The sequence below is a fragment of the Physeter macrocephalus genome, chromosome 1 (genome assembly GCF_002837175.3).
Source record: "Physeter macrocephalus isolate SW-GA chromosome 1, ASM283717v5, whole genome shotgun sequence".
NCBI classification, from domain to species: domain Eukaryota; kingdom Metazoa; phylum Chordata; class Mammalia; order Artiodactyla; family Physeteridae; genus Physeter; species Physeter macrocephalus.
In genome coordinates, this window is record NC_041214.2 from 52827644 (window position 1) to 52840413 (window position 12770).

General features: G+C 35.6%; 1 protein-coding gene across 7 annotated transcripts in view; it reads left to right on the forward strand.

The window, feature by feature from the left end:
• Window positions 1-12770, forward strand: part of RSRC1 (arginine and serine rich coiled-coil 1) — a 440472-nt gene that overhangs the window by 120969 nt on the left and 306733 nt on the right. For 6 of the 7 annotated variants that reach the window (XM_055081512.1, XM_055081583.1, XM_055081564.1 and 3 more), the window contains one exon: window positions 1764-1937. The exons of the other annotated variant lie outside the window; for it this stretch is intronic. In XM_055081512.1, the coding sequence (XP_054937487.1) occupies window positions 1764-1937 (174 nt within the window). The remainder of the gene's footprint in view (window positions 1-1763; window positions 1938-12770) is intronic. 7 annotated transcript variants of the gene reach the window in all.

The following is a 12770-nucleotide window of genomic DNA, read 5'->3' on the forward strand; positions in this document are numbered from 1 at the left end:
TATGGTATTACTAATCATGGTCTTCATATTTATTTTGGAGTTAACTAAACTTCTAGAATCTGTAAATTTGTTGTTCACTAAATTTGGGGAAATTTTGGCCACCACTTAAAAAGAAATTGATTTCTATCTCATTATTTTCTCTACTTATGAGTTTACATAAACATGTTAGACACTTGAATGTTGTCACACAGATCCTATAGGATCTGTTTTTCTTTTCCTGTAACAATCTTTTTTTTCCTCTTAGTTCTTCAGATGGGAAAAGTTTGATTTATCTGTTTTCAAGTACACAGATTTTTTTCCCCTCTGTTGCTACCAATCTGCTTCAGATCTCTTTTAGCATAATGGTAATTTTAGATATTGTATTTTCAGTTACAGAATTTTTTTTTTACTTCTAGTTTGTCTTCTAAAATTTCTTAACATTATATTCATTACAAGCATAGTTATACTTAGTACTTTAAAATCCTTGCCTGCTAGCTCCAACATCTGGCTCATCTCAGGGTTGTTCAGTATTGACTATCTTTTCTCACATTTTTCATGTTTCATTGTATACCTAGTAATTTTGTATTTTATCATGGACATGGTGAATGTCATATTTTGAGTACTCTGGATTCTGTTATATTCCTCTGAAGAATATTGATTTTTTTTGGTTTACTTTTTTTTTTAAAGCAGGGAATTGACTTAATTGAATTAAAATTGAAACAATTCAGTCTCTTTGGGGCAGTTGAAATTTTAGTTCAATTCTTTCATCCTTAGCTGTTTGGAGTTTGCCCTTCATATGCATGATATAGGGTTCAGCCAGAGATTTGAATAGAGTTTATATCTACAATTTTTGGCTCCTTTTACTGACTCTTTTCCAGGATTCCTCTTTCATTTTCATTTTGCGATGGTTGCCTTGAGTCTTTGTTCTGGGTTTTCAGGCCATAAATTTGAAAGTTTTCTGTTAGAGTTTTAGCTGTCCTTCATGGCACAGACTTAGGCTTGTCCTCAGAAAAGAAACTGATAAAATGGGAAACTTTCTTACTGCTGTTTCTTTTTTCCAAGTGTTGGCATTGCTCATCATTTTTGGTTCATAATCTAATTGCTTGAAATTACATTAAATAAATCAGCATATTTATATAGTAAGATTTTGTTCCTTTTTAAGGTCAGTGCCTTCTTTTGGTCACTATTCAGTGACTTCAGTTAGTTGTTTTTTTATAGTTTCTATAGGATCATCAATCTGGTAGAGGCTTTCTTGTCAATACTGTAAGGCAGGATCTAAAAATCTTTACTCTTTAAAAGCACATAATATATCCTAATTCTGTCCTTCATTTTATGCAAAGAATAGCTGGATTATAGTAGAATAGAGGAATAGTTTTATTCTAACAATTAGAAATAGGAAATTAGGTAGAATCAATATAGAAAGTACAGATTGTAGGGATAGGGAAGACCCTAATCCTTGCAGATTAGAATAGATACATTTAGATTTGTTATATTATCTTGAAGAGATTTGAGTATTGAAGATTTGATTTGAACTTTAAGACTTTTTTGACTAAACAAACACTAAACCTTATATTCCTGTAAAGTTGACACATATGTTTCCCTCATATCATTTAACAGAGTACTTATTCATAAAGAATCATCTTTAGATGCTTGCTTCAAACAGTTATTTAACTGAATCCTTAACTAAAGCTAAATCCTTTTCTTTCAGACAATTTTTAAGGATATTTTTATTTCATAATACAAAATATACACTAAATGTATATAATGAAATCTACTTACTGTAGGTCCCGATCAAGACCACGTCCACGTTCCCATAGTCGAAGCAGTGAAAGGTCCAGTCACAGAAGAACACGTAGTCGGTCTCGGGATAGAGAACGACGTAAAGGCAGAGATAAGGAGAAAAGAGAAAAGGAAAAGGATAAAGGCAAGGACAAGGAATTACACAGCATCAAACGTGGGTAAGTTGAAGCAGATCTAAAGCAGTGATGACTCCGTGATTCCATAGCAATATTCAAACTAAATTTTCATCTTCTGAGGTTTTTCTAAGATAGAAAAAAGAGGAGAATATAATAGAGAATAAAGAAAGGATAAATCAGAATAGTTATCTCAGATTTTTACTGTGCTTCCTTTCTATTCCTGTTTTCATTTAATATTTACAAAACAAATCTTAGAAACAAATAGCACTGTCAAATCTTAGTATGTCAGTAAAGGAAAATTTACATAATTTGTTAGGAAAGTTCCATTTTCTTTATCATGAATACAATATTTAAAATTTGAAGACTACTTACAATTAAAGATGTCTGTTAGGTTATTGTAAAACTGTTAGGGGAAAAGGCTAAAGATGGAACGAAGGGAGGGAACCACGTGATTTACTGTTGGCTAGACCTCTTTCATGTAGAATGAGGACTTGGTCAATATTAAGGTATATGTATGTGATAGATGAGTATATGTGCATATGGGACCCAGAATTTATTTTTTCTGGAATTGATATCACTGAAACAGTTATTCTAGTTTTGTCTGTTTGGAGGTTGAAGTCCACTCAAAACAGTTTATTTAATTAGAAGATGTTAAAGTGAAATAAAATCTTGTTTAGTAGCTTAAATCAGCGGTCCCCAACCTTTTCGTCACCAGGGACCAGTTTCGTTGAAGACAATTTTTCCATGGACGGGGGTGTGGTGGTGAGGCTGGGGGGTTGGTTCAGGTGGTAATGCGAGCCATGGGGAACGATGGAGAGCGGCAGCTGAAGCTTCGTTCGCTTGCCCACCATTCACCTCCTGCTGTGCAACCTGGTTCCTAATAGGCCGCAGACCGGTATCAGTGGTTGGGGTGGTGGTTGGGGACCCCTGGCTTAAATTACAGCTTCTTGTTTGTTTTATTCCAAACCGACATTGGGATCTTTTATTCTATGAAGTGTTTAGAACATCTTAGAATTTATCCTCTTTTGTTAGTCTTTCGACACCCTATATATGTTCACTCTAATACTTCAATACAGAAGTGTTTATCTTTAGTGTATCACTTTTCAGTGTTAAATTGAAGAGCTTACCAAGATTTTGGATATGGTTCCTTGAGATCTTGATTCTATGAAGAATTAAGTTTATCGAAGGTTATGGGGCTCTTCTCATCTCTCTCTTTTTCACAGTCGTCTGTGTGTTTATTTTTTAATCCAGATTTACAGTGATATTATATAAAACTGCCTGGATTGTTGGCTTTTACGTATTCTTTGAAATGATAAATTTGTGGTGGATTTTGGGAGAGTGTAACATTATTGTGTGACTTTCTTTCCCTGATAACCCCATAGCCATTAATGTACATTGAGCAGTTGTGGTCCTGAAAAATTCTGAGTTCTGTCTTTTTCTAGTTTTAAGGACTGTTGAATGTTATAGGAGAGGAGATAGAGTTGGATATCTGGCTTTAAAGTTAGGGAGCCTGACTTAGCCAGAGTTGGTAGAATGGAGTGAGGATCAGAGAGGATATGGGGGAAATCTGTTGATAAAGGGAGAAAGTCAGGAGGATGATAGTTGAAGAGAGGATGTAGAGTAGGTTTCTAAGACTCGAAAATATGGACTAAGAGGATGAATAAATTACGTCAGTCAAGGAAATGCCGTGCTCCTTGTTCTTTTTTTCCTCCTCCTTTTGGTTTACACTTTAGATATTACATGACTATGTGAAAAGACTATGATTTTTACTGGTCATTAAATCTTCGCTTTCTACTTCACCAAGTTTTACTTTTTAGAATAATATTTACACAGTTGTGTGAAGTTGATATTACATAAAGCATTATTTGGGGTATTTTAAAGGTAAGAAAGATGAGAGCATGAATCAAAAGGGAGGGAGATCGGGTGGCTTCAGGAAAGGGTTCCATATGGTGACATTAATTTTGAAGGTCGGCACCAGCTTTACAGGTTAGATTCTGCCATCACTCAGAGCTGATTTTGTTCAAGGGACTGATTCCTGGATGACAGGTTCACAAGATAATAATGTTGTATTTGTCATTATTTCTTAAATCTCAACAAAGGCAATGAACAAGGTCAAAACAAGAGGTGTCAGTTGAAGGGCCATGAGTACTGATGCCAAAAAGCTGTGAGTAGCCTGATTTAGTCATCTTCATGGTTTTAGTGGACCATAGTACAGGGTGGTGTTATGTCAATGTGCCCTCCCTTCTGATTAATGCTAAGGCCACACGAATTCATACCTTTTAGTACAATCTGAAATCAGGATTGGGGGGGGTTGATGTATACATTTAATATGGTAGTATTTATATATGACAGATACACTCCGTTTTGCTCCAGAAATAACTTATATATATATTTTTACAGCTTACATGTTTATTTCCTAAACCTGATCTTTAAGCCATTCAGGGCAGAGCATGGGTCTTATACTCTTTGTATTACTCAGTGTACCTAATGTACATGGTAATTTTTCATAAATATTTATTGGGTATTGATCAGATATGCTCATTCATTCATTCGTTCACTTGTTCAGTCAACAATACTTGAATGTCTTCTATTTGTCTAGTATATGTTAGGTAATGGGGACATAACGGCAGGCTAGTCTTACTTGGAGATTTCATGCAGGTGGCAAAATAAGCATATATAGAAGGGAAGATACATAAGTAATTACAGTAAAATCGGATGAATGTTTCAGTAGGAAACTAACTGTTATGTGTTAGGGTACTTTGGGCTATAAGTAACAAAACCTAACTAAACTAGCTTAAACCAAGAGCAGCAAACTTTTTGTGAAGAGCTCGGTAGTAAATAAATTAGGCTTTCTCGGCCATATGTCTCTGTTGCCAACTACTGAACTCTGCCCTTTTAGCATGGAAGCAGCCATAGATAATACTAAATGAGTGGCATGGCTGTATTCCAGTAGAGTTTTATACTTTATTTACAAAAATGGGCAGCTGGCTATATTTGCCCATGGGTTGTAGTTTGTCAACATCTGGCTTAAACAATTAAGTACATTTATTGCTAATATAAGAAAAAGTTCAGAGGTAAGCAGACCTGTGCCCTTTTTATCGTTCCAACAGGCCAGTCTCAGCACACTGGGTTTCATCCTCAGTCTTGACACATTTTGGTTGCAAGATATTTTCATGAGCTTTAAGCTGGTTGACCTAGATTAGTCAGCATGTTAGGGATGGGCTGTCAGAAGAAACAATGTTTATACACTGAAGGAAGGAAGAGATGGGAAAGAAGGGTGCATGCAAAATGAACTCCATGTGGAAATACGTGGAGGAAAGCAAGGTGGGTATGGCATATTTGAGAAACTGAAGTCTCATGGGGATTAGTTTAGAGAAGAAGAGAAATAATGTTGAGAGGTGATTATTGGAGTATATGTTATGCTAAGGAGAGAGTTAATTCTAAAGGCAATGAGAAGCCAGTGAAGTCTCAAGTAGAGTAATTTTATGATCAGGTCTACATAAGGTATGAACAAAATGCTTTACTTACAGTGGACATAATAATAAGCATCTAACATTTAAATATATTTTCTAGGTATCAGAAATTTTGCTAAGCATTATGTATTATCTTATTTAACTTTCATAATAACCTAGTGAAGTAGGTGCTTTTATTTTCCCATTTATACAAATGAACACTTGTGATCATAGGGCTTGTAAATAAATGGCAGAGTTAGGTTCCTAATCCAGGTTCACTGACAACAGCATCTTGACTCTTAATAGTACACTATGTTTATTTCTGTAATAATTCATGATTATTGATGATGATATATAGTGTTTGAGATCAAGTGATATGCTATTGCTTAAACTTTCCTAGAAAATAGCTAAGGAAAACAGAAAGAATTTTCTGTGCCTTTTTTTCTCTGATTGGGTCAGAAATCCGTCATTAGTAAGAGACTCATTCCTTCTTTTCTTCCTTTCTCTTCCTTACTTTCCCATGTCAGCATTTAATCTGTTTATTTAGAATTACTTTTAATTATATTTAATAAAATGACAAAAAATTTCTAGACCTTAATTAAATGTTTTTCTGTGATGGTTTTATTGGCTCTTTTGAAATTTTTATTTTTTTTTTAAGAACACGTGTATGTGGAGAGAAAGGAAAAAAGATTCACAAAGGATTGAGTTTGGACTTAGATGTATTAGTTCATTGTGATTGTATGACTCAATGACAAATATTTTAGCTTGTGCTAAATAACCTAGATGCTTCCTCGCATAAGAGAAAATAACAACTCATGTGATTCTGTTTCTTTATATATAACAATCTTTGTTTTTATCAAACCACTTTGAAAATATCAATATTTATAAATATTGGTAGAACATAAAGCATACATTTATGAAATATAAAGCAAGGAGAGTAAGTACAATAATGTTAAGGGAATATTTTATAAATTGGGAAAAATAAAAGCAGGAGAGAAAGAAATGCTCAAGCAGGAATTTATGAGCCTAATAATAAGGAAGAGCTTTTTTTTATTAGCCTTTTGAGAAAAAAGATATAAAATTAGACAATTCTGAAAAGGCTTTTTAAAATAGCAGCTAATTAAGTACAAGTTCTGGAAATTCCTGGAACATTTGAATGATTATAATTAGGATTTGTCTGTAATGTCATAAGTTGATCTATTTATTTTATAATTTTGCTAAATAAGGGAGGCCTAATATAAACTAGAAGGATATCAGGAGTTTGTAGGGATTAAAAGGTGCCTTTCCTTACAACACTGAGTGAAAGATTAATATAAGAAAGACACTGACCAAACCTTGTCTTAGATTTTATCAAAAAGGTTTAATGACTTTAATTTTTAATGTTCTACATTTATAAAATTTGGTTTCTAAGAATATTTAATTTTTAAAATATTGATACAGATTTTGTTTGTTTTTATTAGTTTCCCCCCCAAATTTTTAGAACAAATATTCAGCGTATCATTAGATAATTATATTTCTTTTCTGAGGACATGTCTTTGCAATATGAAAACAAATTTTATTAATACTAGAGTTATTAAATTGAAATTGGACATTAACAACATCATTTTAAGCAAGCTTTTATTGAGAGTCAAAAATCAGAAATATGAAACTTGCCATGGCATCTCATAATTACAACTTGGTTTGATGAGTGTGAACATTGTACACCCCATTTGAGTCTTCTGTGGATTAGTATCTTAACTGAGCCTTCTTTAGAAACATTTTAATCAAATTCCAAAAAGTATAGTCATCCACTATAAAACATTTTATGGACTTCCGTGAAAAATTAGTTGTGAGTAAATGTCAGTGCCACCAGTGACATTCTACTATTGATTTTAAATCATAGTGCCATCCTTAAGAGTAGAATTTGGATGGATTTGATTTAATTTTATTATTTTTTAAAAATATTTATTTATTTTTATTTATTTATTTTATTTTTGGCTGCGTCGGGTCTTCACTGTGGCGTGTGGGTTGCGGCGTGCGGGATCTTTTTGTTGTGGCACGCAGGCTCTTCCTTGCGGCGCGTGGGCTTCTCTCTAGTTGTGGCACACGGACTTCTCTCTAGTTGTGGTGTGCGGGTTTTCTCTCTCTAGTTGTGGCACACAGGCTCCAGAGTTCATGGGCTCTGTAGTTTGTGGCACGTGGACTCTCTAGTTGAGGCATGCGGGCTCAGTAGTTGTGACGTGTGCGCTTAGTTGCCCTGCGGCATGTGGGATCTTAGTTCCCTGACCAGGGATTGAACCTGAGTCTCCTGCATTGGAAGGTGGATTCTTTACCACTGGACCACCAGGGAAGTCCCTGATTTAACTTTATTTTCAATTATGATTTAAACCACCAGCCAGGAAAGTTTGGTTTAAAGCAGTTATTGCCTAGTAAAATGCTTTCTTAATTTGAGTAACTTTAGGATTCATCAGGAACCTAATTTAGTATTCCATAGCCTGTTTTCCCCTATGATGTGCTACTGTGAAAGGTTTTCACTTTTATTATATTCTCATTAGCTTTTCAGTAGGTGGATGTTGTATTCAGAAATGTGCCCATCAAGACTTCTGGAATATTTTGCCCAAACACTTGCGTCGTTTATATTTATCTTCCTCATTTCCTTTATATAACTTTCTGAAGCTTTGTACTTTTAGAGAGAGGTTAAGAATTTCCCTCTGGATACAGATTTTGACAACTGAAGCAGTGCTTTTTGGTAGGTAATTGGAGGGGAATGCATTTAAGCAGAATTTAAAAATTTTTTTGGCCGCATCACATGGCATGTGGAATTTCCCCAACCAGGGATTGAACCCATGCCTCCTGCATTGGAAGCGTGGAGTCTTAACCACTGGACCGCCAGGGAAGTCTTAAATAGAATTTCTTAAATGTGACTCTCACTAAATCATTTGTCTTAAGTCTTTGAAAATATGTATAGAAGCCACTTGGGATAGCAGTGAACTTGGGCTTCAGTTATAGCCCATGCTATTATGGGCTATAGTTATAGCCCATTTTTCCTACCTAGTGCTTGGCAGATGGTGTTGGAAGTGGTTTGGGAATGCTGGACTCTGAGTTTGGCAGCAGTTACATACTCTTAGAGGCTGTCATATTTTTCTTTACCTCTTATTTCTTTATGCAGCAGGAAATCATTTATGCTGATTTACCCCTATTTGCATATAGGTTATAGAGTTCTGTGGTGCAGAGCGTGCTTAGAACTCCTTTTAAGTGTCTGTTTGGATCAAAGCAGGGCTGTGTGATAGCTGTTGTCTGACACCAAGCTGTGTGGTGTTGTTTTCATTAAACATTGATTACACTTCGAATGTGACAGCAGGCAACTTTGTGCCAGGATAACATGTTTTCATGCAAAATTTATTGAAAAAGACGAGACTCTGTAAAGAGATCTTGTTGCCTTTCACCAGCGGCGAAGGGTAAATGTTTGGTTCAAAGGAAATATACCTTTAACATGTGTCATTGGAACATGCGAAAGAAGCTTCATACCGTCAATTTTGTTAAGCAGGTAAACAAAACCATCTTTAAAGTGTGCACGCTGGATATTTTTTCCTTTTTAAATTAAAGGTTTTACAATTTCCATGTGAATTGAATGAATACCATAACAGTGGCTTATTATGTTGTTGGGTATTTTATATTACAGTGAAATTTACCACCCAGTTTCCCTTATGTGGGTTTGGGTATTTGTCACTAGCTATTAGTTTTGTTTAACAGAAACAATCTGCTATTTTTCAAAAAGGTGAGGTCAAGAAAGGGAATCCATCATAACAAAAAGAATAATCAACAAAAGCAGGAGACAAGGGTTTCATAAGTTCTCCCCCAGGTCACCACCTTTCTCTTATTCATTATATTAGTACTTTTAATTATCCCAGAGTTTGCCCAATGGAATTTGACTTGAATTATGCCTGATAGAGCATTAAATGGCATGAATTGTAGGTTCATTCTTTCTTTTTTTGTGGTTGCCTGACTGTAAAAAGACTTGGAATGAGAGAAGGTACTTTTATTTTCCTTTTTCATTCCACAAGAAGCTGATGAATTATGGTTGTATGAAGAATTAGTAAGAGTGAAAGTAGCCACAAGCTGGACTTTTTAGTAAGTTTTATCACATGGATTATCAAAAATTTGGTCAGACTCCTTACAAGAGGTATTACAAAAATTATGTTGGCATTACCATTCAAGATTAAAAGGAGAGAAGTAGTGAGTTGTATGTGATGGAAGGAACTTTGTCTTTGGAACCATGCAGAATCCACACAAACCTTCAAATTCGGACTTATTTTGCTTTGGAGCTATTAAAGGATAATTTTTTAAAAAGGTAAATTCATGATTCATAAACATGTACATAAACCCATGCCAAAGCTGTTAGCTCATTAATGAGGGAACCCAGTAAGATGTTACATGGAGCTCAAGGAGAATCCAAAGAACAGACACATACATACGCCACCAGGAATACTGGACACAAACTTGCTTAATTGATTCAAAATTGCCTTCTTCCACGTGGGGAGGGAAATCAATTATAACTCCACTGGAAAAATTCTTTTTCATATCTATGGAAAATAAACTTTTGCATTGCTATCAATTATTGATAATTTGTGGAATTTAAAAATATGTCAGACGAGGAAAAGCAGAAAAGTGGAGATAACTTGGAAATGTACCCTAGACAAAACATCCAATCATCTTATTTGGTCATCTCATATCATTTAAAATTTTTTCCTGACAAGGGCAAGTTATTCTTGTTAAGCCTTAAATTTCTTCTGTAAAATTAGGATAATGATAGTTGAAAAGCTGGAAAGATTAGAAGCAGTGTGTGTAAGAGGCAAGTACTGTGTAGTAGGATTTCAATAAATGGTAATTATTTTATTTTTTATTAATAACACAAATTTAATTATTGATTCCCGTGATTACCAATTTCTCAGCTATCATTCTTTTTTCTTACTTTTGTGTCTTTTTTTTTTTTTTTTGTGGTATGCGGGCCCCCCTCCGTTGTGGCCTCTCCTGTTGCGGAGCACAGGCTCCGGACGCGCAGGCTCAGCGGCCATGGCTCACGGGCCCAGCCGCTCCGCGGCATGTGGGATCCTCCCAGACCGGGACGCGAACCCGGTTCCCCTGCATCGGCAGGCGGACGCGCAACCACTGCGCCACCAGGGAAGCCCCACTTTTGTGTCTTTTTAAAGAAATATTCCCTCAGCCTTAAAAACTTTCTTCCCTACCTCTCCTGATAGTTCCGTTGATGTTTTGGGCTCAGTTTAGAGGTCACATCCTTTATGAAGTATTTCCTGCCCCTCATGAGTGCGCTAAATAGCTCTGCAGTTAGCACTCATAGTATGTACACCTATCTGAACAGAGAGCTTTGTAAAGAGAGCTTTGTATAAAATTTCATAATTGCCAGATTATACATATTCAATACCTTGTCTATTGTGTTCAACATTGTATTTCTATTTTCTTGGATCATAACAAGTACTGAAATATTTGTAGAATGTATAAATAAGTAATGGTTTTAGAAGTTGTTTCTAGGTAACAAAATGCAGCTTTTAAGCATTTAAAAATGGTAAAATTGAATTTTGGGTATTAGGAAAATAACCACCTTTTTGCCTACTACTCCATGCCTGGTATAAGTGTGCATGTGCACACACATAAACATATCACTTCCATCAAAGTCCCTAGACTATTTTTTTTTTAACATCTGTATTGCAGTATAATTGCTTTACGATGGTGTCTTAGTATTTGCTTTATAACAAAGTGAATCAGTTATACATATACATATATCTCCATACCTCTTCCCTCTTTCGTCTCCCTCCCTCCCACCCTCCCTATCCCACCCTCCCTATCCCACCCCTCTAGGTGGTCACAAAGCACCGAGCTGATCTCCCTGTGCTATGTGGCTGCTTCTGACTAGCTATCTGTTTTACATTTGGTAGTGTATATATGTCCATACCACTCTCTCACTTTGTGCCAGCTTACCCTTCCCCCTTCCCGTATCCTCAATTCCATTCTCTAGTAGGTCTGTGTCTTTATTCCTGTCTTACCCCTAGGTTCTTCATTACCATTTTTTGTTGTTGTTTTTTAGATTCCATATATATGTGTTAACATACAGTATTTGTTTTTCTCTTTCTGACTTACTTCACTCTGTATGACACACTCTTAGGTCCATGCACCTCACTACAGATAGCTCAATTTTGTCTCTTTTTATGGCTGAGTAATATTCCATTGTATATATGTGCCACATCTTCTTTATCCATTCATATGTTGATGGGCACTTAGGTTGCTTCCATGTCCTGGCTATTGTAAATAGAGCTGCAATGAACATTGTGGTACATGACTCTTTTTGAATTATTGTTTTCTCTGGGTATAGCCCAGTAGTGGGATTGCTGGGTCGTATGGTAGTTCTATTTTTAGTTTTTTAAGGAACCTCCATACTGTTCTCCATAGTTGCTGTATCAATTTACATTCCCAGTAACAGTGCAAGAGGGTTCCCTTTGCTCCACACCCTCTCCAGCATTTATCGTTTGTAGATTTTGTGGTGATGGCCATTCTGACTGGTGTGAGGTGATACCTCATTGTAGTTTTGATTTGCATTTCTCTAATGATTAATGATGTTGAGCATTCTTTCGTGTGTTTGTTGGCAATCTGTCTATCTTCTTTGGAGAAATGTCTATTTGGGTCTTCTGCCCATTTTTGTATTGGGTTTTTTTTTTTTTTAATTGAGCTTCATGAGCTGCTTGTAAAGTTTGGAGATTAATCCATTGTCAGTTGCTTCATTTGCAAATGTTTTCTCTGATTCTGAGGGTTGTCTTTTCGTCTTGTTTATGGTTTCCTTTGTTGTGCAGAAGCTTTTAAGTTTCATTAGGTCCCATTTGTTTATTTTTGTTTTTATTTCCCTTTCTCTAGGAGGTGACCATATGTGCATGGCTTTATCTCTGGGCTTTCTATCCTGTTCCATTGATCTATATTTCTGTTTTTGTGCCAGTACCATCCTGTCTTGATTACTGTAGCTTTGTAGTATAGTCTGAAGTCCGGGAGCCTGATTCCTCCAGCTCCATTTTTCTTTCTCAATATTGCGTTGGCTATTCATGGTATTTTGTGTTGCCGTACAAATTGGGAAATTTTGAATGCAAGAGATTTCTCTGCATTAATTTTGTATACTGCTACTTTACCAAATTCTTTGATTAGCACTAGTAGTGTTCTGGTAGCATCTTTAGGATTCTCTATGTGTAGTATCATGTCATCTGCAAACAGTGACAGTTTCACTTCTTCTGTTCTGATTTGTATTCCTTTTATTTCTTTTTCTTCTTTGATTGCTGTGGCTAAAGCTTCCAAAACTATGTTGAATAATAGTGGTGAGAGTGGGCAACCTTGTCTTGTTCCTGATCTTAGTGGAAATGGTTTCAGTTTTTCACCACTAAGGATG